The 21821-nt window shown below is 46.6% G+C and overlaps 1 protein-coding gene across 1 annotated transcript in view; it reads right to left on the bottom strand.

Moving 5' to 3' along the window:
• Positions 1 to 21821, bottom strand: part of RHPN2 (rhophilin Rho GTPase binding protein 2) — a 60712-nt gene that overhangs the window by 26679 nt on the left and 12212 nt on the right. The window contains exons 2-4 of the mRNA XM_058708234.1: positions 19942 to 20057; positions 5361 to 5489; positions 2794 to 2869 (exon numbers count right to left, since the gene is read on the bottom strand). Coding sequence (XP_058564217.1) covers positions 2794 to 2869; positions 5361 to 5489; positions 19942 to 20057 — 321 coding nt within the window. The remainder of the gene's footprint in view (positions 1 to 2793; positions 2870 to 5360; positions 5490 to 19941; positions 20058 to 21821) is intronic.

Genomic DNA, 21821 nt, shown 5'->3' with positions numbered 1-21821 from the left:
AAAAACAAAAAACCCAACCCCAAACCATACACGCATTCAACTCAAGTACCGACCTGAGAAATGTAAACTGTAATAAGTTCTTATTTTGCCCGATTTCACAAAGATCACAAAGACAGCATAAAAAAATCAAAATGGTGAACGCTGCCCAGGGTGACCTAAAGTGCAGGAAGATAAGCAGTCACGCACAGTCGGTAGGAGTGTAAGGCAGGACCACTTCTGGTGGGTAAGTGGGTAATACGGATCTCCCACCGACCAAATCCGTATCTAAAAATCTGTCCAAAGAGAACATCCGGTGAAGTGTGCAAATGCTCAGTGGAGAGCTGCTGACAACAGCGAGCATTTGGAAGCTGCCTGAAGAATGAGATTAACAGCCACCTTGCCTTCTATAAGCAGACACCACGTGAAGCCATGACGGAGGGGAGTGGGGGGAGTCACACACCTTGATGAGTCAGGCCCCTGACTCATGAACAGCCCCAGTGTCCAAAGATTAAGTGCTGAGCAGGTTACCAAGCTCAGTGGGGACACGGCGGGGTAGGGCTGGGAGGGATCTTTCCATGCCTTGGTATTTTTCTGAATGTTCTGCAGTACTGTTTTTAATAAACATAAATAAATAAAGCTGTATTTAGAGGCCAAAAAAAAAAAAAAAAAAAAAAAAAAACCACCCAAAACGAACAACTTGAATTCTCTGGAAAGGGAATTTATTTTGATGGTGTCTTCAAATGAGGCCGTTTGAAAGCCCATGTATTTAAAAATAGAACGAAATCACACCGTGAAATTTTACTGGCCATTAAACGCCCCACGGATACACAGGGAGGTGCAAGGCGGCCCGCACTTTGAACTGCCCTCATTAAGTCGGCCCAAGTGCTTCTGCAGCACCTGTCTATGTGAGTCTCAGGGACAAATGTGGAAAGGAGAAAACAGAACGTCCCCAGATGTTCTCATTCTTGTATGCCTGACATTTGAAGAGTCCCTTTGAGGCTAAAATGACATGGTTGGAAGCCTCAGCTGAATAGCAGTTGGCCATGGCCACATGTGATTTTTTTTTCCCCCCACTGAGTTTAATGTGGGATTCAGCACGTGACATGGTTGGATCCTTACAGATTCCATAAAATCCCCAAGTGTCTCCAAGAGTCTCCTTCTAAAATGCCTGTGCCCTTGCCACCCTGGATCCAAGCAACAAACTAAATCTTAAAGAAACTATTCCACAAAGGCACCCAAACACATTTCCACAGACGTAAAGATTGTCTTGAGTCTTACAGACGTGTGACAAGTGTCCCATCTAGAAGTTCAGGTGGCCTCTACATAGCTGACATAAAGCTGCATCTCCTGGGTTGTTTTCTAGCCAGAAAATCAAACCTTGGGTGATCCTGAGTCTTGTACGGCTACCAATGTCCCTTCTCAAATGCCAAAATAAACCCCAAATTGACAGGGACCAGGACCTGGGTATAAACAAGGGAGCAGTCAACAAGGCCCTAAGTGAAAGCGCTTATGTCAAGAGACTTACAGTCTCTGCTCCAGAATGGAGGTCAAATGCAGAAGCTCTTGAAGCGTTAACCAATTGCTTTTAAAAGGACACATTTCATAGTGCCCAAAATGCATATGATCATTTTTTCTTTCCTAAATTGAAAGTAGTCCAAGACGAGTCAACTAACAGAGTTATTATGAAAAGAAATGCAACACTCAGCAGTATTTTTCACAATGCTGGGGTTAACTGCCCTCCACCATGCCTGTGTTGGAGAGCTCAGAAACAGGCACTACCTTCCACCCCATTTCCCCTTTCTCCTCCTAAATGGACGTTGCGGGTGATTCATTAAAACTCAGAGTGATGGAGCCAGGGAGGGGAGGAAGAGGAGGGAGTTCCAGACATGGGGAGGCCTCTCTTGGCCCTGGACAGGGGTAAGGCAGTTCTGGGGGCCTCTGTCAAAGCACCTGTTCCGCTTCCCACCTGAAATCTCCACTGAGCCACAGACCTGGAACTCAAGACCTGTGACATCACCAGCATCCAGCACAGCGATAGGCACAGATGGGCCTACAGGTAACAGCTGCTTACCAGGGACCCCTACAATTAAGAGGAGGCCAGATACTGTGTGCGTGTGTGGGGGGGGGGGGGGGGGGGGGATGGTGGATGGGTTTAAGCTGTTACTTTTTAAAAAGAAGGGGAAGAAATTTTTTTAAAGGGAGAGAGACTGGAAGGAAGAAAGAAAGAGAAGATGCAGCTGGATCCCCAGTAATTCGATAGAGGGAAAACCCCCCATAAATTCTAGCTATTCAAGGTGGATTGGTATGTAGGTACAGGGATGCACAGATGGACAAATATGTCATAAAAGCAAAATGTTCATCTAGGTAGTGAGTATACACGGATTCACTGCCAAATTCTTTCAGTTTTTCTAGAAGTTTAGAAATTTTTGGAATAAAACGTTGGGGGGAAATTTAGCTATTCTCCATAAATTTCATAACCAATTTAGGCCATGTTTAAGAAAAAATACAGGATACAATTTTTAAATTCCAAAGCACATCCTCCATGGACCCTCTGTGGCTTGGCCTCCTGGGGAGGGTAGGCCCAGGTTTCTAACTTGCCTTCCAGGGGCCCCGAGCCTCGGAGGGAACCAGAGACAGCTGGAGGACACAGGAGAACAGCACAGCATTCTCTGGCTTGCTGAAGGGGTCTGGAGGCATCCTGCAGAAATCAACCGACACTTGGCCCACTGAGCCTAAGGCCACTTGCAAGGGATACACAACTTCTAGTTTTTCTTTGTAAACATTGAGTCAAGTGCCCATGGCTTTGAGATTTACCTTGAGAACGACTGAGAAGTCAACATCCTTGGTTTCCTTCAGACCAAGCGGAATCAGGGGGATGGTAAATGCCTCCCTAGAAGGAACACAGCAAGGTATATAAACATCCCGGTCCCGGGTGCTATGCACCCAGCAGCCCAGCTCAGGGCCCACCACGTGGGTCCCCATGCTGGTCCAGCTCAGGGCCCCACCACGTCCCCATGCCGGTTCATACTCCATAAAGATGACTCTGATCACATACCTGTCTCTGGTCTAAACCCAATCCCAGCGGCCTGTGACTTCTGCACTACCCAGCCTAACACACGGGGGCCTACCATTTTGACCTGTTCCTTCAGTGACTATGCTGGGGACCTCCTGTGTGGCAGGTCTGTGCCTGATGCGGGCACTGCTCCTGACCTGGGCGCACCACGCTGCCAATCAACGCACCTCCTCCATCAGCTCCCAACCCCTCCCTTCTCCTCCTCCTTTCCTCACCAGGGCAGGTCCCACCTGGACTCTTAGGAGCCTCCTCTGATGGGGAGAATCCCTCTAGGGTCCCGTCACCTGCACGGGGAAAGCCTTGAGGGCAAGGGCCCTTTCTGACACCAAAGTACACCCAGCTCCAGGCCCAGGGTCACGCCCTGGTCGGCTGCCTGCCCCCCACAGTACTCCCCCACAACTGGCCACTCAGTTTCCCCATAGGTCGCCCTGGGAGTGTGCCCTGAACCTACATTCTGAGGGACAGGGACAGAGCCAAAAGGGAGTGTAGGGGGCTCAGGCTGTGTTTTGCAAACAGAGATTTAGCTCCCTGACCTGTAACCAGAGACCTCCTGGGGCCGCTCAGCCCAGCTGGGGAAAAGGCCAGGAATGCATGGTAGGGTGAGTGGACAATGCAGCTGTAAGCTGAAACTGCCTCTGTGGCTGAGGGAAAACCACCGGCTATGCTAAAAGCAGGTGGGATCCCACCGTGGGGGTGCCTGGCTTCCTCAAAGCCCACTGGGAAAGCCAGACCCTGCTGGACGGGGGTTGTGGATGGGCCATGCCTCTGTCCTCTGGGCCCAATGCCCTCCTACCCTCACCCCACTAGGCCTGGAGGCGAGGGCTGTGCTCCCCATGACCTCCCCGGAGCAGCCAGGGCACCCCAGTCCCAACCTTGTGCTAACGTAACTTTCTCCATGACCTCCAGCCTCCTCGTGTTTTCTCCTCTGCCCAGCGAGACTGTTTCTTCCTGTTCTGCCTCGCAGAAATGTTTAAAGATCAATGGCGCTAAGAAAGAAACAATCTGCTTTGAAAACAGGAAGGGGGCGGGTGCAAATGCAAGGCGTCGTTGTGACACCTGCACATCTCTCTTCCCACTCCCTGATGGCACAGGGAAACAACTGGCCGCTGTAGAGCCACACTGTAATCACACAGGGGCCTTAAGTGCCTGTCTCTGTGGGATACATCCCTGCGGTCTGGTACCGCAGGCAGGAATATGAAATATCCCTATGTTTATCAGCCCAGTTTGGCCCTGCCCTCCTTACTCAGGGAATGTCGACCTTTGGGCAAAACACTGGAATTTAATACCACAGCATAGGCTGGGAGAAGCCTCTCATCTGCCGCTGTGGTTAGGTGCTCAAACCCACACGGGGGCCCACAGGTGACCGAGCCAGGGCTCCGGACGTCACAGAAGGAAGAATAGAGGGTTCACACACTAATGCCTTCCCTCTGGCTCTGAAAAACACCCACATACCACACAGAGGACTGGGGACAGTCGGGAAAAGCACATTCCAAAGGTGACTCAAGGTTCCCAAATGCCATCCTTTTGTTAATCCACATACTATTTTCTGACTGAGATTCCCCTGGCACTCGCCTGCCTTTTGAGAAGCCTCATGTCCCCGCACAGCTCCTCAAGGTTATTTTTCCTCCAAGATGGACATGTCTATCAAAGGTAGCTCACCTTGGGGAGACGTTCTGAGCTTTTTCTGAGGTCTGCCCCTCAATACTGCACCTCCCACAAACACTCCCTAGGGGGAGGCTCCTGAATTAGGCTGTTCATCTCTCAAGTATTTAACGGGGTACATTTCTGAAGTCTCTCAGTTGCCATGCCAACTCACCTGGGTCCCCTAATCTTTGATGTAAGTGATCCCTGTCAGGGGAGTTTGTCTGTTTTTGCATCCTACCAATGGAACGACCCAGGCAGGCCCTGTGTGGGGTGAAGAGGCTGAGACGGAAGAGGGCAGGGTGGCCCCACCCGGTGGGCTGGCTCTCCAGGCCAGCCACAGAAGTGCCTCCAGGCCATCTTTATGGGAGAGCCACGTGACAGATGCTGTCTCTTCATCTGGACCCAGTCACAGCTCTCCCATAAAACTATGTCCCAAGGGTCCTAGGACAATTGAATGCCTTTCTGTCCCACTCTCCAGGTATTTCCAACAAACTCCATAGGCTCGTCCCTTTGACTCCTGCATCACGCTCAAACCTCAAACTGATCAATCCCTCTCTTCCCAAAGTGGGGTCTGCCACACCCTTGGGTCTATCTGGGCACCATCCCTGTTGCAGGACGTTCTAAGGCTCAGAAAGTATCTGGAAGAATCAGTGCCCCCACTTACTCTGTGCTCTGATAGACTCCCACTGAGATGTTGAGCCCCTCCAGCTCTTCCTTGAGCATCTGTAGATCTGAGTTCACGAAGCTCAGTTCCAGGCGCACCTGCTCCCGCACCTTGTGGTTCGTAGCTGCTCTGTTAGAAGAGAAGAGGGAGGAAACTGCCTTCAGCCCAAGTGCCCCGCTGCCGAGTGAGCAGACCTCCCAAACCCCATAGGGACGTCCTGAGGGTTCACTTGCAGATGTGAGCACCAGATGTGATCAGATAAGAGGTCTCAGAGATGCTCAGCACCTGGCCCATCCTGAGCCACACCTGCCAGTAAATGGATCTGGGACATCGATGATAAACTGAGCTGCCAGACATGAATCTTAAGACATCCCTGCAAAGAATCAGCTTTGAGAAGAGAAAAGAGAACTGCTCCCAGCCACTCATAAAAGACCATAAACTACCCCCTTGAAAGGAAATGGCTAAGATAACATTTCCCAGCTCATTCTATGAGGTCTTGTTTTACCCTGACCCAAAACCAGAGAAAGACACCACAAGAAAACAAAACAACAGACTGATATCCTACATGAATATATATGCAAAAATCCTCAACAAAATATTAGCAAACTGAACCTAGCAACATATAACAACAATTATATACCATAACCAAGTGGGATTTATCCCAGGATTGCAAGGTTGGTTTAAAAAAAATTTTTTTTTTACATTTATTTATTTTTTGAGAGACATAGAGACAGCACAAGTTGGGGAGGGGCAGAGAGAAAAGGAGACACAGAATCCAAAGCAGGCTCCAGGCTCAGAGCTGTCAGCACAGAGCCTGACGCGGGGCTCAAACTCACAAACCGTTGAGATCATGACCTGAGCCGAAGTCGGACGCTTAACCGACTGAGCCACCCAGGCGCCCCTGCAAAGTTGGTTTACTATCTGAAAATCAATTAATGTAACATACTATAATAATAGGCTATAGGATAAAAAACACACGGTCATCTCAACAGATGCAGAAAAAAAAAGCATGTGATAAAGTCTAACACAGATTCATGATAAAAATTCTCACCAAACTAGGAATAAAAGAAAATTTACAAAACTTGATAAAGGGCATCTATGAAAAAAACAAAGCTAATATCATACTTAGTGGTGAAAGATATGCTTTCTCAATTAGATCAGGAACAAGGCAACAGTGTTCGCTTTTGCCACTTTTTTTTTTTTTAACGTTTATTTATTTTCGAGACAGAGAGAGACAGAGCATGAACGGGGGAGGGGCAGAGAGAGAGGGAGACACAGAATCGGAAGCAGGCTCCAGGCTCTGAGCCATCAGCCCAGAGCCCAATGCGGGGCTCGAACTCACGGACGGCGAGATTGTGACCTGAGCTGAAGTTGGCCGCTCAGCCGACTGAGCCACCCAGGCGCCCCCACTTTTGCCACTTCTAATCACTACTCTACTGGAGGCTCAAGCCAGCGGCAATAGGTAAATAAAGAAATTAAAGGCCTCTGGATTGGAAGGGAAGAAGGAAAACTGTCTTTACTCACAGATGACATAATCTTGTATATAGAAAATCCCAAGGCATTCACAAAATACTAGAACTAATACATTCAGCAAGGTCACAGCATACAATTCAATATGCAAAAATCAATTCTATCGCTACATACCAGCAGTGAGCACTCTTACAACGAAGTTCAGAAAACAATTTCATTCACATGAGCATCAAAAAGTAAAAACACTTTGGAATAAATTTCACAAAAGAAGCATAAGATCTGTGCCCTGAAAACCACAAAGCAGTGCATATTAATTGGAGAGACGCCATGTTTATGGATTGGAAGATTCACTATTGTCAAGATGTCAATTCTCCCTAACTGATCTATCAATTCAATGCAGTTCCAATCAAAACCCCAAGAGCTGAGGCGCCTGGCTGGCATCCGACTCTTGATTTCAGCTCACATCATGATCTCACAGTTCATGAGACTCAATTCCGTATCAGGCTCTGTGCTGAACCTGGAGTGCGTGTAGAATTCTCTCTCCCTCTCCCTCTGCCCCTCCCCTGCAAGTGCTCTCTCTCTCTCTCTTTCTCTCAAAAAACAAAAACAAAAACAAAACCCATAAACTTTTTAGTAGACATTGACAAGCTGATCCTAAAATGTATATGGAAATGCAAAGGACCTAAGAGCCAAAGAAGAACAAAGTTGGAGGATTTATGCTATAGGATTTTAAAACTTACTATAAATCCACAGCAATCAAGATAATGTAGCAGTGGCATAAAGCTAGGCAATGGAACAGAATAGAATCCAGAAATAAATCCTTACATTTATGGTCAATTGATTTTGACAAAGATGACAAGACATTTCAAAGGAGAAAAGACAGTCTTTTCAACAAAATAGTGCTGAAGCAACTGGACATCCTTAGGTATGTCCGTGTCCCTGAGACCACCCCCCACATTCAGGGATTCACTAGAATGACTCACAGGACTCAATAGAGTTGTACTCAAGGCTGTGATTTATTACAGCAAAAGGGAAAGGTGCATGGGGTAAGGTCTGGAGGCACAGGCTGCTAAGAGTCCTCTCTCCCAGGATTCTCACAAAGGACACACTTAATTCCTCCGGCAGAGTGTTGACAACACGTGTGAAATGCTGTCTACTAAGGAAGCTCATTTGAGACATAGTGCCCCAGGTTTTTACTAGGGATTGGTAGGTAGGCACTTCTGTCTAGCATGTTCCAAAATTCCAGACTCCCAGAAGGAAAGCAGGTATCCAGCAGAAACAACACTGTGCAAACAGTTCAGGCACAGTGAACCATTCTTATCAGTTCTGGAAACGGTGGGAACTATCCTGAAATTAAGTTTGCAGACACCGGCCAAGGGACAACCTTGCAAACAGGCTTTCTAAGGATAGCTGTCTCAGGTCTGCTCTGATAACTCTTTTCTGCACAATCAGCAAAAAATAAACCTCAATCTAAATCTTATACCATACATAAATATTAAGTCCAAATGGATCAGAGACTTCAATATAAGAGCCAAAACTCTACTACCTCTAGAAGAAAATATAGGGGCACCTGGGTGGCTCAGTCGGTTGGGCGTTCGACCTTGGCTCAGGTCATGATCTTATAGTTCCTGAGTTTGAGCCAGCCACCAGGTTCTATGCTGACAGCTCAGAGGCTGGAGCCTGCTTCAGATTCTGTGTCTCCCTCTCTCTCTGCCCCTTCCCCGCTCGCGCTCTGTCTCTCTGTTTCAAAAATAAATACACATTAAAAAATTTTAAAAATATATATACATATAGAAGGAAATCTTTATGACCTTGGGCCGGGCAATGTGTACTTAGCTATACACCAAAAACATAATCCATAAAAGAAGAAATCGAATTGGACTCTCTCAAATTTAAAAACTTCTGTGCTTCAGAAGATACCATTAAAAAAAAAAAAAACAAACGCAAGCCATAGCCTAGGAGAAAATATTTGCAAATTATATATCTAATAAAAATTCGTATCAGATACATTAAGAGTTTCTCAAGTAATAAAAAGACAATACAATTTTTTTTAATGGGCAACGATTTTTTTTTTTTAATTTTTTTTTTTCAACTTTTTTTTTTTTTTTTTTTTTTTTTACTTTTGGGACAGAGAGAGACAGAGCATGAACGGGGGAGGGGCAGAGAGAGAGGGAGACACAGAATCGGAAACAGGCTCCAGGCTCCGAGCCATCAGCCCAGAGCCTGACGCGGGGCTCGAACTCACAGACCGCGAGATCGTGACCTGGCTGAAGTCGGACGCTTAACAGACTGCGCCACCCAGGCGCCCCAGGGCAACGATTTTTTTAATGAAGGAATAATTGACAAACATTATCTTAATTTCAGGTATAAAACATAATAATTCAATATTTATATATATTGCAAAATGATCACCACAAACAATATTTGTCAGCATAGTTACAGGTTTTTTTTCTGTGTGATAAGACCTTTTAATATTTACTCTCTTAGCAACTTTAAAATATGCAATATGTTGTTCTTTTTTGAGAGACAGAGCATGAGTAGGGGAGAGGCAGAAAGCGGGGGGGGGGGGGTGTGGAGAGAGAGGATCCCAAGCAGGCTCTGCACCATCAGTGCAGAGCCCAACAGGGAGCTCGAACCCATAAACCATGAGATCGTGACCCAAACCGAAATCAAGAGTCAGGTGCTCAACCAACTGAGCCATCCAGGTGCCCCTGCAATACAGTATTATTAACTATAGTCACTATGCTGTACATTACATCCCCATGACTTATTTATTTTATCACTGAAAGTTTGTGCCTCTTGACACCCTCTACCGATTTCACCTATCTCCCAATCCCCAACTCTAGCAACATTCCATCTGTCCTCTGTCTCCATGAGCCTTCTTTTTTTTCAGTAGAGATTCCACATGTACGTGAGCTCATATGGTATTTCCCTGTATGACTTATTTCACTTAGCACAATGCCCTCGAGGTCTGTCCATATTGTCACAAAGGTTAAGATTTTGTGCTTCTTGATGGTCAAACAGTATTACACGGTGTGTGTATATATACCACGTCTTCTTCATCCATTCATCCATTGGTGGGCACTGAGGTTGTTTCCGTATCTTGGCTATTACAAATAAGACTGCAATGAACATGGGGGTGCAGATATCTTTTTGAGTTAGTGATTTTGCTCTCCTCACATAAATACTCAGAAGCAGAATCGCTGGATCACATGGTAGTTCTATTTTTAATTTCTTTAAGGGAACTCCATACTCTTTTCCATAATGGCCGCACCAATTTATATTCCCACCAACAGTGAATGAGGGTTCCCTTTTCTCCATGTCCTCACCAACACTTGTTATATCTTCTTGTTTTGATAATAGCCGTTCTAACAGGTGTGAGACCTCATCGTGGTGTTGATTTGCCTTTCCCTGATAATTAGTGATGTGGAGCATCTTTTCATGCGTCTGTTGGCCCGTTGCATATCTTCTTTACAAAAATGTCTATTCAGGTCCTCTGCCCATTTTATAACCGGACTGTTTGTTTTTGTGCTGTTGAATTTACGAGTTCTTTCTGTATTTTGGACATTAACCCCTTATCAGATGTACGAATTACAAAAACTTTCTCCTATTTAGTAGGTTGCCTTTCCATTCTGTTGATGGTTTCCTTGCTGTGCAAAAGCTCTGTGGTTTGATGTAGCCCCACTTGTTTTTTGCTTTTGCCGCCTCTGCTCCTGGTGTCAAATGCAAAAAATCACGGCCATGATCAATGTCGAGGCTTACTCCCTATGTTTTCTCCTAGGAATGTTATGGTTTCAGGTCTTATATGCAAGTGTTTCATCCATTCTGAGTTAGTTCTTGTGCACGGTGTAAGACAGCAGTCCAGTTTTATCTTTTGCATGTGGCTGTCCAGTTTCCCCACCGCTAAGAGACTATCCTTTCCCTATTGTATATTCTTGCCTCCTTTGTCATAAGTTAATTGGCCATATATGCGTGGGCTTATTTCTGCACTCTAGTCTGTTTCATTCATCTATGTGTCTGTTTTTACACCGGTACCATACTGTTTTGATTACTACAGATTTGTGATATAGTTTGAAATCAGGAAGCGTGATGCCTCGAGCTTTGTTCTTCTTTCTCAAGACTGCTTTAACTATTCTGGCTCTTTTGTGGTTCCAAAGTTTTAGAATTGTTTTATCTATTTCTGAAGAGTGCCATTGGAATTTTCATAGGGACTGCAGCAAATCTGTAGATTGCTTTGGCTGTATGGACATTTTAACAATACTAATTCTTCCAATCCATGAGCCTGGAATGTCTTTCCATTTATTTGTACCTTCAATTTCTGTCATCGGGGCCATAGTTTCTAGTGAACAGGTTCACTTCTTTTGTTAAACTTATTCCTAGGTATTGTGTTATTTTGGATGCAATTGTGAGTGGAATTGTTTTATTTTCTCTTTCTGGTAATTTGTTATTAATGTATAGAAATACAACAGATTTCTGTATATTGATTTCGTAGCCTGCAACTTTCTGAATTCATAAAATGTACAGAAGATCTGAATACACATTTTATTAAAGAATATATACGAATGGCTAATCAACACACAAAAAGACGCTGAATGTCATCAGACAATATAGGGAAATACACATTAAAACCAGGATGAGATACCAATACACGACCTGACTGGCTCTGATGAAAAAGAAACAATAACAAGCATTGGTGAGGATGCAGAGTAACAGGAACCCTCATACACTGCTGAAGGCAAATGACACAGCCACCTTGGAACAAACAGCTGGGTAGTTTCTAACAATGACAAACATAAACTTACCGTACAACTGCATATTCCACTGCTAGGAGTCTATGAGAGAAATGAGAATTTATGTCCCAACAAAAAGCCAGATAGCCAAAAAGAGAGAAAAATCCAGGCATCCATCCATTAACTGGCAAGCGGATAAGCAAAATGTGACACATCCATAGAATGGAATGGTTTAAGTGATATGAAGGAATGAACTTTACCCAAGTCTTCAAAGCAGAAGTTTGGACACTTCGTGGAAGACTTTACAAGTGCATTTTACAGATTAGGAATCACTGCAAAACTAACAGTTAACAACCAAGTACTGAGCCAGGCATTGCTGAGTACGTTCCCACGAGCCATCCTGGCAAGTCCTTGGTCATTCCTCAGACCAGCTACTAGAACTTCCTCATTTCACACATGGGGACACCCGAGGTCCATCAGCCAAGAGCTCCAGCCAGCCAGCGAGACAGTACCGGGTCACCTTCCCCTCCCCAGCTGATGAAAATCCAGCCACCTGTCTTGTGCTTGCTTTGCTCACCTGCTGTCTTTCCTCCAGAAAATAAAATGCTAAACCATTTCCCCTACAGTGTGCCCTCTCCACTGGGGTTCTTCCTGCCTTGTCACATATTTGAGCCCATCAGTTTCTCTCCATGATGTATTTATATGTTTTCTCTCCCTTCCTTCACCAAACTCCCGCTTTTTTTTTTTTTAATGTTTTTATTTATTTTTGCAGGAGAGAGAGACAGAGCACGAGCGGGGGAGAAGCAGAGAGAGGGGGAGACATAGAATTTGAAGCAGGCTCCAGGCTCTAAGCTGTCAGCACAGAGCCCGATGTGGGCTCGAACTCACGAACTGTGAGATCATGACCTGAGCCAAAGTCAGATGCTTAACCGACTGAGCCACCCAGGCACCCCACCAAACTCCTGCTTCTTGAACCCACACGCTTATGTCACACCTCCTCGGAAAAGTCCATGCTTGACCCTGGCAGTAGATATGATGACACTGGTGCTTTTACTGCTCCTGCTTGGTAAGCCTTCACACGTACACGTCTGAGCTCCCCAGCTGGGCAATGAGATATTGGAAGCTCAGTTCGGTGAAGAGCATTGGTGTGGGAATTCTGAGGGGTTGGAGGGGGTGAAGCATGATTACCAGTAAGAAACACATTTTGTACACAACACAGTAGATCCATACACAAACATACTCTCTAAAACAAAAGTCGCACAAACCAAACCATTCATGTGATGCACACCAATTATTCTATTCTAATAGCTTACTTTTTTAAAAAAACAGTAATATTTGCAACTCTCCAATTCTGAATCTCTGACTGCAACTGGGTGCCCAACACTTCAATTCAGTTCCTCCAGGTTAAAGGCTCAATGCCACAAGACTGCCACTATGTCAGGTGCCAGCCACAAGGTTTGCAGGGGGAGGGGCACCCGTACTTATGACCAACCAGCTACAAATCAAGGGTTCCCACAACACCCTTCTATGATAATTCACCAGAATGACTCAGAAAACTCAGGAAAACACTTTACTTACATTTACTGTGGTTTATTTTAAAGGACACAGCGTAAGAGCAGTCAGATGGAACAGACCCATAGGCCAAGGAGGCATGAGTAGCTTCCACGCCCTCTCCAGGCACGCCACCCTCCTGGCACCTTGATGTGTTCGCCAATCTGGAGGCTCACAAACCTCACTGTGGGGGGGTTTCATCACTTCATTATGTGGGCACAGTTGATTAAATCATTGGCCATCGGTAACTGAACCCAAGTTTCAACCCCTTTCCCTTCCCCAGAAGTTCAGGGGTAGGGACTAACGCTCTAATCGGATTTGGTCTTTCTGGTAAACAGACTGTATCTTGAAGGCTCCCTTCCCCCATAATAAGGAGTCACCTCATTAACATACAGAAGACAGGAGATTCCAAGAGTTTTAGGAGCTCTGTGCCAGGGACGAGGCACAGAGACCAAATATATATACTTATGTGTATATATATACACATATATATATATATATGTGTATATATATATGTGTATATATATATACACATATATATATATATACGTACGTATATGTATACGTATTTTTTTTTAAGTAGGCTGTATGCCCAATATGGGGCTTGAACTCATAACCCTGAGATCAAGAATCAGTCATGCTCTACAAACTGAGCCAGCTAGACACCTCCCCCAACAAATACCTATTTTTTATAACACTACAGCAACCCAATGACTGGATTTCATTACACACCATGGGTCACAATCTGCCGCTTGTAAAACCTGTACTACAAAGATGTTTCTGAGAACGTGACTGATTCACGAGCTGATAATGCCCACAAGGACACAAGGAAAGAAATCCTCCCAACCCCTGGTATTGGGAACGGCTTCTTTGTAGCAACTGGTTTGCCTCTGGCTGAACCAACGGGTATGAGAAGCCTTCCAAGTCACATTCCCCTCTCCATGCTGCCTGCAGGAAGCTCACAGACAAACTGTGGCCCACGTCTACCAAAGGATATAGGAGTTATAACGGAAAACAAGACCCCGGCCTTCTAGTTCTTTCCGTTTCACCTGGAAACTGGCATTGTCTTTTCTGAAAAAAGTGGCAGAATAAAGACCACTCTCTAGAAGAAATGGGGGGTGGGGCTGGTCCTCTCCAACAGAGTGGATCCAACTTAAATATAACAATTTTCACCCCAAGGTCCTTGCCCAAATACCTGCAGGACCCCCAAACAGGCCAACTCTGGATTTTTCCTCCTCTATATATTGATTTGCCCCTTCTCTTCCCTCTTGATTTGGCAATTTGAGATTTAGGATGCAACAAATCGGCAAGCTGCTCTTTGGACGTGGACCTCTGTATGGGTCAGTCTGGAAAAAGTTGTTGGCCAAGTAGGGCCTCAGAGTCAGTTTCACAATGCTACCTTTGGGTACAACGATGAATAGGAAACCAACCCTAGAGTGTGAGGTGCTTCTAGTACAGATAATGATTTTTCACTGGTGGAAGGGGGTTTCTCAAATAAGGTAAATCAACTGAACATGGTGTATGTGCCCAGGTCCCCTGTGCCCAGGCTGGGGGAATAGTCTGGGTTAACATACAAAAATGGAACCAGCTGGCTCAAATTAGGAATTAAAACCAGGGCCCGTCTCCTCAATATTGATGCTCTGCACCTGGGCTACCTTCCACTTCTATGGAAGAACATGGCTTTTTTCCCACCTTTCCCTTGGGTGCAAACTTCTTCCGAGAACCCTGTGGTCTGGTAACTGATGTTACAACTGAAAGAGGCCTCGGGGGGGCCTTGGTGGCTCAATCAGTTGAGCGACTCTTGATTTTGGCTCAGGTCATGATTCCAGGGTCATGGGATCAAGCCTTGCGTCAGGCTCTGCACTGAGTGTGGAGCCTGCTTAAGATTCTGTCTCTCTCTCTCTCTCTCCCTGCCCCTTTCACCCACTCTCTCTCTCTCTCATAAACACACAAACAAACAAACAAACCAAAAGAGCACTTGAGGCCAACCAGGATGAAGCAAAAGTGTGCTTCGGCCCAGGTCCCCCATGGCCTCCCTCAGGCCCAGACCACCAGGGAAAGGCCCCTTCCCTTGGATGTTTCATCAAGAGCATGCACATGTTCCAAAAGTCAAGAACGAGAAGGTGTCTCACTGCCTCTCTCTGAGTGATGAACCCGACAAGTGTGAACAGGAAAGGAAGGCCATATTCAAATTATTTCCTGAGGCTACTGACTACATCCACGCATTCTCCTCTGTCTGAATTTGGAGCTGTCGAGACCTTTTCCACCCTAAGAAGCCCCCACATGATGATGGCTTGTGTCTCCGTTCCAAATCCAAAATTTCTTCAACGTCCCGTGTTTTGTCGTAAAGCTGCGTGTGAATTTTGAATGTTGACCCCACGGAACTCCATTTACTTTAGTGGAACTTTTTTCTGTCCTATCTTTCAGTAAAATGGTCCCCTCAGGAACAGGCATGTTGACAAGCACCAAGACTTGCACCAGCTTCGGAGACCTTACTGAAACGGTCTGACCTTAATCCATCTGTCCCCAAATCCTGCAAGTACCACCTGGCGGCCCCATGTGGCCACCCAGCTAAGGCGGCAGATCAGCCGGTCTGGCAGGACATCTGCTCCCAGCATAGGAAGGCAGGCCTCAGGATTGCTGCGAGCCCCAAAGGTCGTGGCGGGTTCACACACCCCACTGCACGTACACCAGCCTCTATCAGAACCGACCGTGTGAGCGGTCACTAACCTCAAGTTATGCTCATTACCGCTGAGGCTGCCCCTGGCCACCTCTGCCCAGCACGTCATGACCCTCCGGTCCAGGGGTTGCAAACTGGAGGTCCAGGGACTAGTTCATTTGGTTCTCAGGGTGTGATTTTTTTCCCCTTTTGAACTATGTGCCAATATTTAAAAACTCAAATATCAGAAGATTAAAAAAAAAGAAAAATAAAAAGGAGAGAAAAAGATCAGATCTCTATCTTCTGGAAAAAAACCAAAAAACCGAAGGTCCGGCAATCCTGGCTGCGCCCCCACGATGAGGCAAACTGCACGTGGTCCCTCTGGAGAGAGTATGCACTCTGTACTTCCCCACTGTCCCCACCACTCCCTACTGCCCCCCAGCATCAGGTCTGGCCCCCTCCACTCTTTCCTGAGCCGGCCTGGCCTCTGTAAGCCTCACAGTGGGCCAGTCCTGCTCCAGTCCAAAGCTCCCAGTACAAGAGGGGAATCTGAACCCCAAAGATGTTAAATGACCCGCCCTCGTTCAAAGGCCCAGTTAGTTAAAGCTAAACCATGTGGCAAGTTGCTTTTAATGTTACAAAGACCATCTCTGTTTCAGAGAAACAACATCACATTTCTACCCCAGCTTTTCTCCAGGGAGGGCAGGGTTCTAAGAAAAGAGAGAGAATATTGTCCTTGCTTAGCCTGGAAAAGTACATTTAAAATATCTGCTATCTTCCTAATCAAACCTCAGGAAGCTCATGGACTCTAGGCCGATACGGCTCAGAGGAGGAGGAGGGAGACCTTGAAGGGGTAGAAAGCCTGGCTCCTGCCAGGGCCTGCCCAGCGTCGCAGCCCCCTACCAATGCGGGTAAAGCACTGGGACCCTTGCCTTCCTGCGTTTTGGGGGACGCTTTCCCAAAGGCCACCCCACCCAGTTCCAACTGCTCGATCTTTATCTGAGGTCTATGGAGGGACATCCGGGAACCTGAAAACAGGTGCACAGGATAGTGGGGCTCAATTTATGACTTAAACTACCCCTTGTTGGCAGGGACAGCCACCTAATCAGACACCCAGGCCACCTAATCAGACACCCAGGAACAGCCACGGGGCCAGAGCTGGACTTGGCTGAATGCCTTATTTGTTTTTGGGAAACCGTTGGTGCCAATGAAGTCAGATTAATAAATACCTTTAGGGTTCCCTCTCCCAACAGTCTCCAGAAAGGGCCACTCTGAACTTTTAGGTCAGGTCACTTCGAAAATCATTAACAACCCCACCCTACCCCCACCCTGCCAGCTCAACAAATGCTAACTTGACAATGAGCTTGAACCACTGGGTCTCAGAGGCTGTTTGCTGGTGTCATTAAAAGAGCAAGACAGACCAAAAAAAAAAACAAAAAAAAAAAACCCCAAAAAAAAACAAACTACCCTGGTTTGTGCCTTAGAAACGCCAAGGCCCCTGTTCAGAGAGGGCCTCCCTGACTGGCCACACTGTCAACCTCTAGCCCATTTCCTTTTCATCGACACCCTAGAAAGCATCACCTCTGACATGACTGGACTTGTTTGCTGTTAGGAAGGTCCCCCCCACAAGAGATTAAGCATCATGAAAGCAGGGATTCGTTTGCACTGCCAGCAGCCTTCTCCTCTTGCACCTCAAACAGTGCCTGCTACTTCCTAAGCACTCAAGAAACTCACTTCCTGGGTGAATGACAGGCCAATCAACTGTAGTCTGCTCCTAGGGAGCCACAGACTCAAGGCTGCCTGCCTGCCCCCCAGAGCCACAGGGCTGGCCTCTCAGAAATGTCAACCAAAACCCGTAGCCACAAATCACACCAGGGGGAAGGTGCCTACACCCTTCCCGGCACAGCAAGCCCAGCCCATGGCCTACACTCCTGAATCAGAGCCCCTCCTAAGCTGTGCCGGCCACTACACTGCAGACCTGATGGTCCCCAGGTCCAGATTTCTCTGGGGACAGGGACATTGCCAGACATTTTAAAAGATGAAATGTTGGGGCACCTGGGTGGCTCAGTTGGTTAAATGTCTGGCTCTTGATTTTGGCTCAGGTCACGATCTCATAGTTTCATGAGTTTGAGCACAGAGTCTGCTTGAGATTTTCTCTCTCTGTCTCTCTCTCTCTCTCTGCCCCTCCCCCACTAGCACTCTTTCTCAAAAATAGGTAATACATTTTAAAAAGTTTAAAAATAATAAAATAAAATACAAGGTGAAATGTTGTGGGGCACCTGGCTGGCTCAGTCAGTGGAGCATGCGACTCTTGATCTCAGGGTCATGAATTCGAGTCCCACGCTGGGTGTAGAGAGTACTTAAAAATAAGTAAATAAACTGGGGCACTTCGGTGGCTCAGTCGGTTGGGCGTCTGACCTTGGCTCAGGTCATGATCTCACAGTTGGTGAGTTCGAGCCCCGCGTTGGGCTCTGTGCTGACAGCTCAGAGGCTGGAGCCTGCTTCGGATTCTGTGTCTCTCTCTCTCTCTCTTGCTCTGTGCCCCTTCCCTGCTTATGCTCTGTCTCTCTGTCTCTCTCTCTCTCTCTCAAAAATAAATAAAAATTAAAAAAAAAGAGAGAGAAAAAAATAAGTAAATAAACTTAAAAAAAGAAAAAAAGGTGAGATGTTGTAAGTTTCCTAGTCTCCTCCGGTAACAATGTAGCTTCCACCCTGCTACAGAAGTAGCTGGAGGAGAGGTTCCCAGAAGCCTGGCCACCCCAGGACTTGCGCTCTCTGCTAGTCCACGAGTATCAATGCCTACATGAGGCACAACGCTATTGCTCCCGAGTCAGCGGCAGGTTCAGGTGGTTGGTGATACTATCTTCTGGGCCTTTGCAGGATTTCACACGAAAAATGAATAAAAGTAATTCATGTCCTTCATAAAAGAACACCCAAACACTGGAGGCGGTAACATTACGGGTAAGAGTCACCTCCACCCCATCCCTGGGCTTGATCCCAAGAGGCAACCCTAACGGCTTCTTTCTTCATACTTTCTGGAAAAAGCCTATGCGTGCACAAAAGCGAACATACGAACCCTTTAAAATACACATATAGGGCACCTTCCTTTTCCCTCACCTAGTAGCTCAAATACAGATGGATTCTGAAAGTTTACCCTAAGTTCATGATCAGAAACCCTCCTCCTGTCTTTCCTGGGTGCTCAGGTGAGCAGCCCGTGTGGAGGAGATGATCATGCTGCTTGTACATATCTGTGACCATCAGACTACTGCAGCTCTGTTGTGAACACCTGGTTTGGTGTATTTGTCTTTCCCAATAGCCTCTGGGCTCCCAAAGGCCTCCAACAGTGCAGGTGACCCATTGGGAACACCCATTATCCACATCCTGCCAGGTTTCCGGGTTCCCTGCCAGGTTTCCAAGCTCCAGGTCCCTACAAGCGCCCTGCATCTCTCTCTGAGTCTCCAGGGGGCACCTGTCTCACTTGGCCAGGCAGCAGGCACGGTGCCTACCCTGGCTCCCCGTGCAGAAGGTAGCATGGGGCTGACAAGAGTGACCCCCAGAAACTCTGAAGGAAGAAGAAAAGTCTGCACCCTTTATACACAAGGGGAGGCTGACACACTGCCTTGTGTTGCACTGAGGGGTGTAGGGAGGGCTTCCAGCTGCCTATGACACAGGTAAAGCTTCACTGAGTTCTACGCTTCGTAAGTAACTATTTCACCACCAGAGCATAATAATGAGGGCCCCAAGGCCATGGGATTGTACTGGGGCCTCTCATTGGAGGGCTGGACACTGGCAACAGAAATGTCCCTTTCCCTCCCTCCTGCCTTCCTTTCTACATCCAACACTTACCAAGCAGTGATTCTAGACCAGGCATGGTTTCTCCACTAGACAACAGAGAAAACGGACGGACAAGTCCCAGAGAAAGCAGAGAAAACAAACAGGAATGTGATCATTGGCTTCCCCCATCTCCAAACACACAAACAGGCGGGGTAAAATACTTGTCTGTAACATAATCAAGCTCCAGGCAAGGAAGGGCCTGCTCCAGGTGCCAGAAACAAGGAGGGAACCCAAAGTTAAAACCAAGAGCTAGAGAGGAAGCCAAGCAGGCCGAGGAGTTTAGGGATGGATAGGCTCCGGGAGAGGCCGGCTCCCCGCTGAGGCAGCAGACACTTACTTCAGAAGGTTTTCTGCTCCTGTTCTCATCCTCACGGCTTTCAGGATCTGCTGGTTCAAGGCAGCCCTTTGATTCTGCAGTTTGCTTCGGCCAGTTTGTGCAAGGGGATTGCAACCCTAAAGGAAAATGAGAGATGACCCTTCAGAGGTCAGCCACTCTAAAAATGACAGTGTTTATGGGGCGCCTGGGTGGCTCAGTTGGTTAAGCGTCCGACTTCGGCTCGGGTCACGATTTCGTGGTTCGTGAGTTTGAGCCCTGCATCGGGCTCTGTGCTGACAGCTTCGGATTCTGTGTTTCCCTCTCTCTCTCTGCCCCTCCCCCACTCACACTCTGTCTCTTCCTCTCTCAAAAATAAATAGAACATTAAAAAAAAAAAAAAAAAAAAGGGGGCGCCTGGGTGGCGCAGTCGGTTAAGCGTCCGACTTCAGCCAGGTCACGATCTCGCGGTCCGTGAGTTTGAGCCCCGCGTCAGGCTCTGGGCTGATGGCTCGGAGCCTGGAGCCTGTTTCCGATTCTGTGTCTCCCTCTCTCTCTGACCCTCCCCCGTTCATGCTCTGTCTCTCTCTGTCCCAAAAATAAATTAAAAACGTTGAAAAAAAAATTAAAAAAATAAATAAATAATAAAAAATAAAAATAAAAATGGCAACATTTAGAGGCACCTGGGTGTCTCAGTCGATTGAGTGTCCAACTCTTGATTTCAGCTCAGGTCATGATCTAGTGGTTCGTGGGATGGAGCCCTACACTGGGTTCTGCACTGACAGCTCGGAGCCTACTTGGGATTCTCTCTCTCCCTCTCTCTCTGCCCCTCCCCTGCTCTCATGCACTCTCTCTTGCATGCACATGTTCTCTCTCAAAATAAATAAACTTTAAAAATAAAAATGACAACATTTAAGTAACAAATGTTTTAAAAACGAGCCTTTTCTGAAAATAAAAGTAACATCAAAATGGAAAATACATAAAATATTGAAAAATATAAAAGAAAATAAAAGTCACTAATAACGATCCAACTCCAAAACAGCCACTGTGAACTGGTTTCTTTCCTGCTCATGTATTTTATGTGCATGTCATTATTTTTCACATTAGTGCAATGTTGGGAGTTCCCAAGACCAGCCCCACGTTCAGAGATTCACTAAGGCTCACAGGACTCAGCACATAGTTGCACTCACAGCTATACGACAGCAGCTTAGTAAGGACCCAGAGCTGGATCACAGAGGAAAAGACAGAGGTAGAGTGTGGAACAATCCATGTGCAGGCTTCCTTATGCTTCTCCCTCCCCTGGGTGGGGGGGGTGGGGGGTCATGCAGAGCACCTTCTTCCCCCAGCAACAAAAATTCAGCAACATGAATGAGATGTCACTGTCCAGGTTAGAAAATCGATGCCCAGGGATTTCACCGGGAACTGATCACAAAGGCACCCCGTGCCTGGCATGTGCCAAAATTCCAGATTCGGGGCAGGAACACTCCCAGCAGGTGTTCATCATAAACCACACGGATGGTGCCATCAGTCTAGGGGAAGTGAGCCGACCTTGTCAGTTAGGGGATGGAGGGAACGCTCCCAAGAGCCAGGTTCCCAGATACCAGGCAGGGGACAGCCTTGCAAGCAAACCTCCCTGATAGCAGCCTCAGACCTGCTACATTAACTCTCTTCTGCAGACTGGCACATAACAGCTTATCCTAATTCCTCACTTAACACTCTATTATGAAACTTCCCTGCTATGGAATGTTTCTTGAAACCATGATTTAACAATTGCATAATACCATCTTTTTTTAAGAATTTACCATTTCCTTATACTTAGACATTTACATTGCATCCAAGTATCTGCTATTATTTGGTGCATATTTGTAAACATGAATCTCGATGAACCTCTACTTTTTTCTTTA

Source organism: Neofelis nebulosa, chromosome 17 (genome assembly GCF_028018385.1).
Source record: "Neofelis nebulosa isolate mNeoNeb1 chromosome 17, mNeoNeb1.pri, whole genome shotgun sequence".
NCBI classification, from domain to species: domain Eukaryota; kingdom Metazoa; phylum Chordata; class Mammalia; order Carnivora; family Felidae; genus Neofelis; species Neofelis nebulosa.
This window is presented reverse-complemented; position numbering and strand designations above follow the sequence as displayed.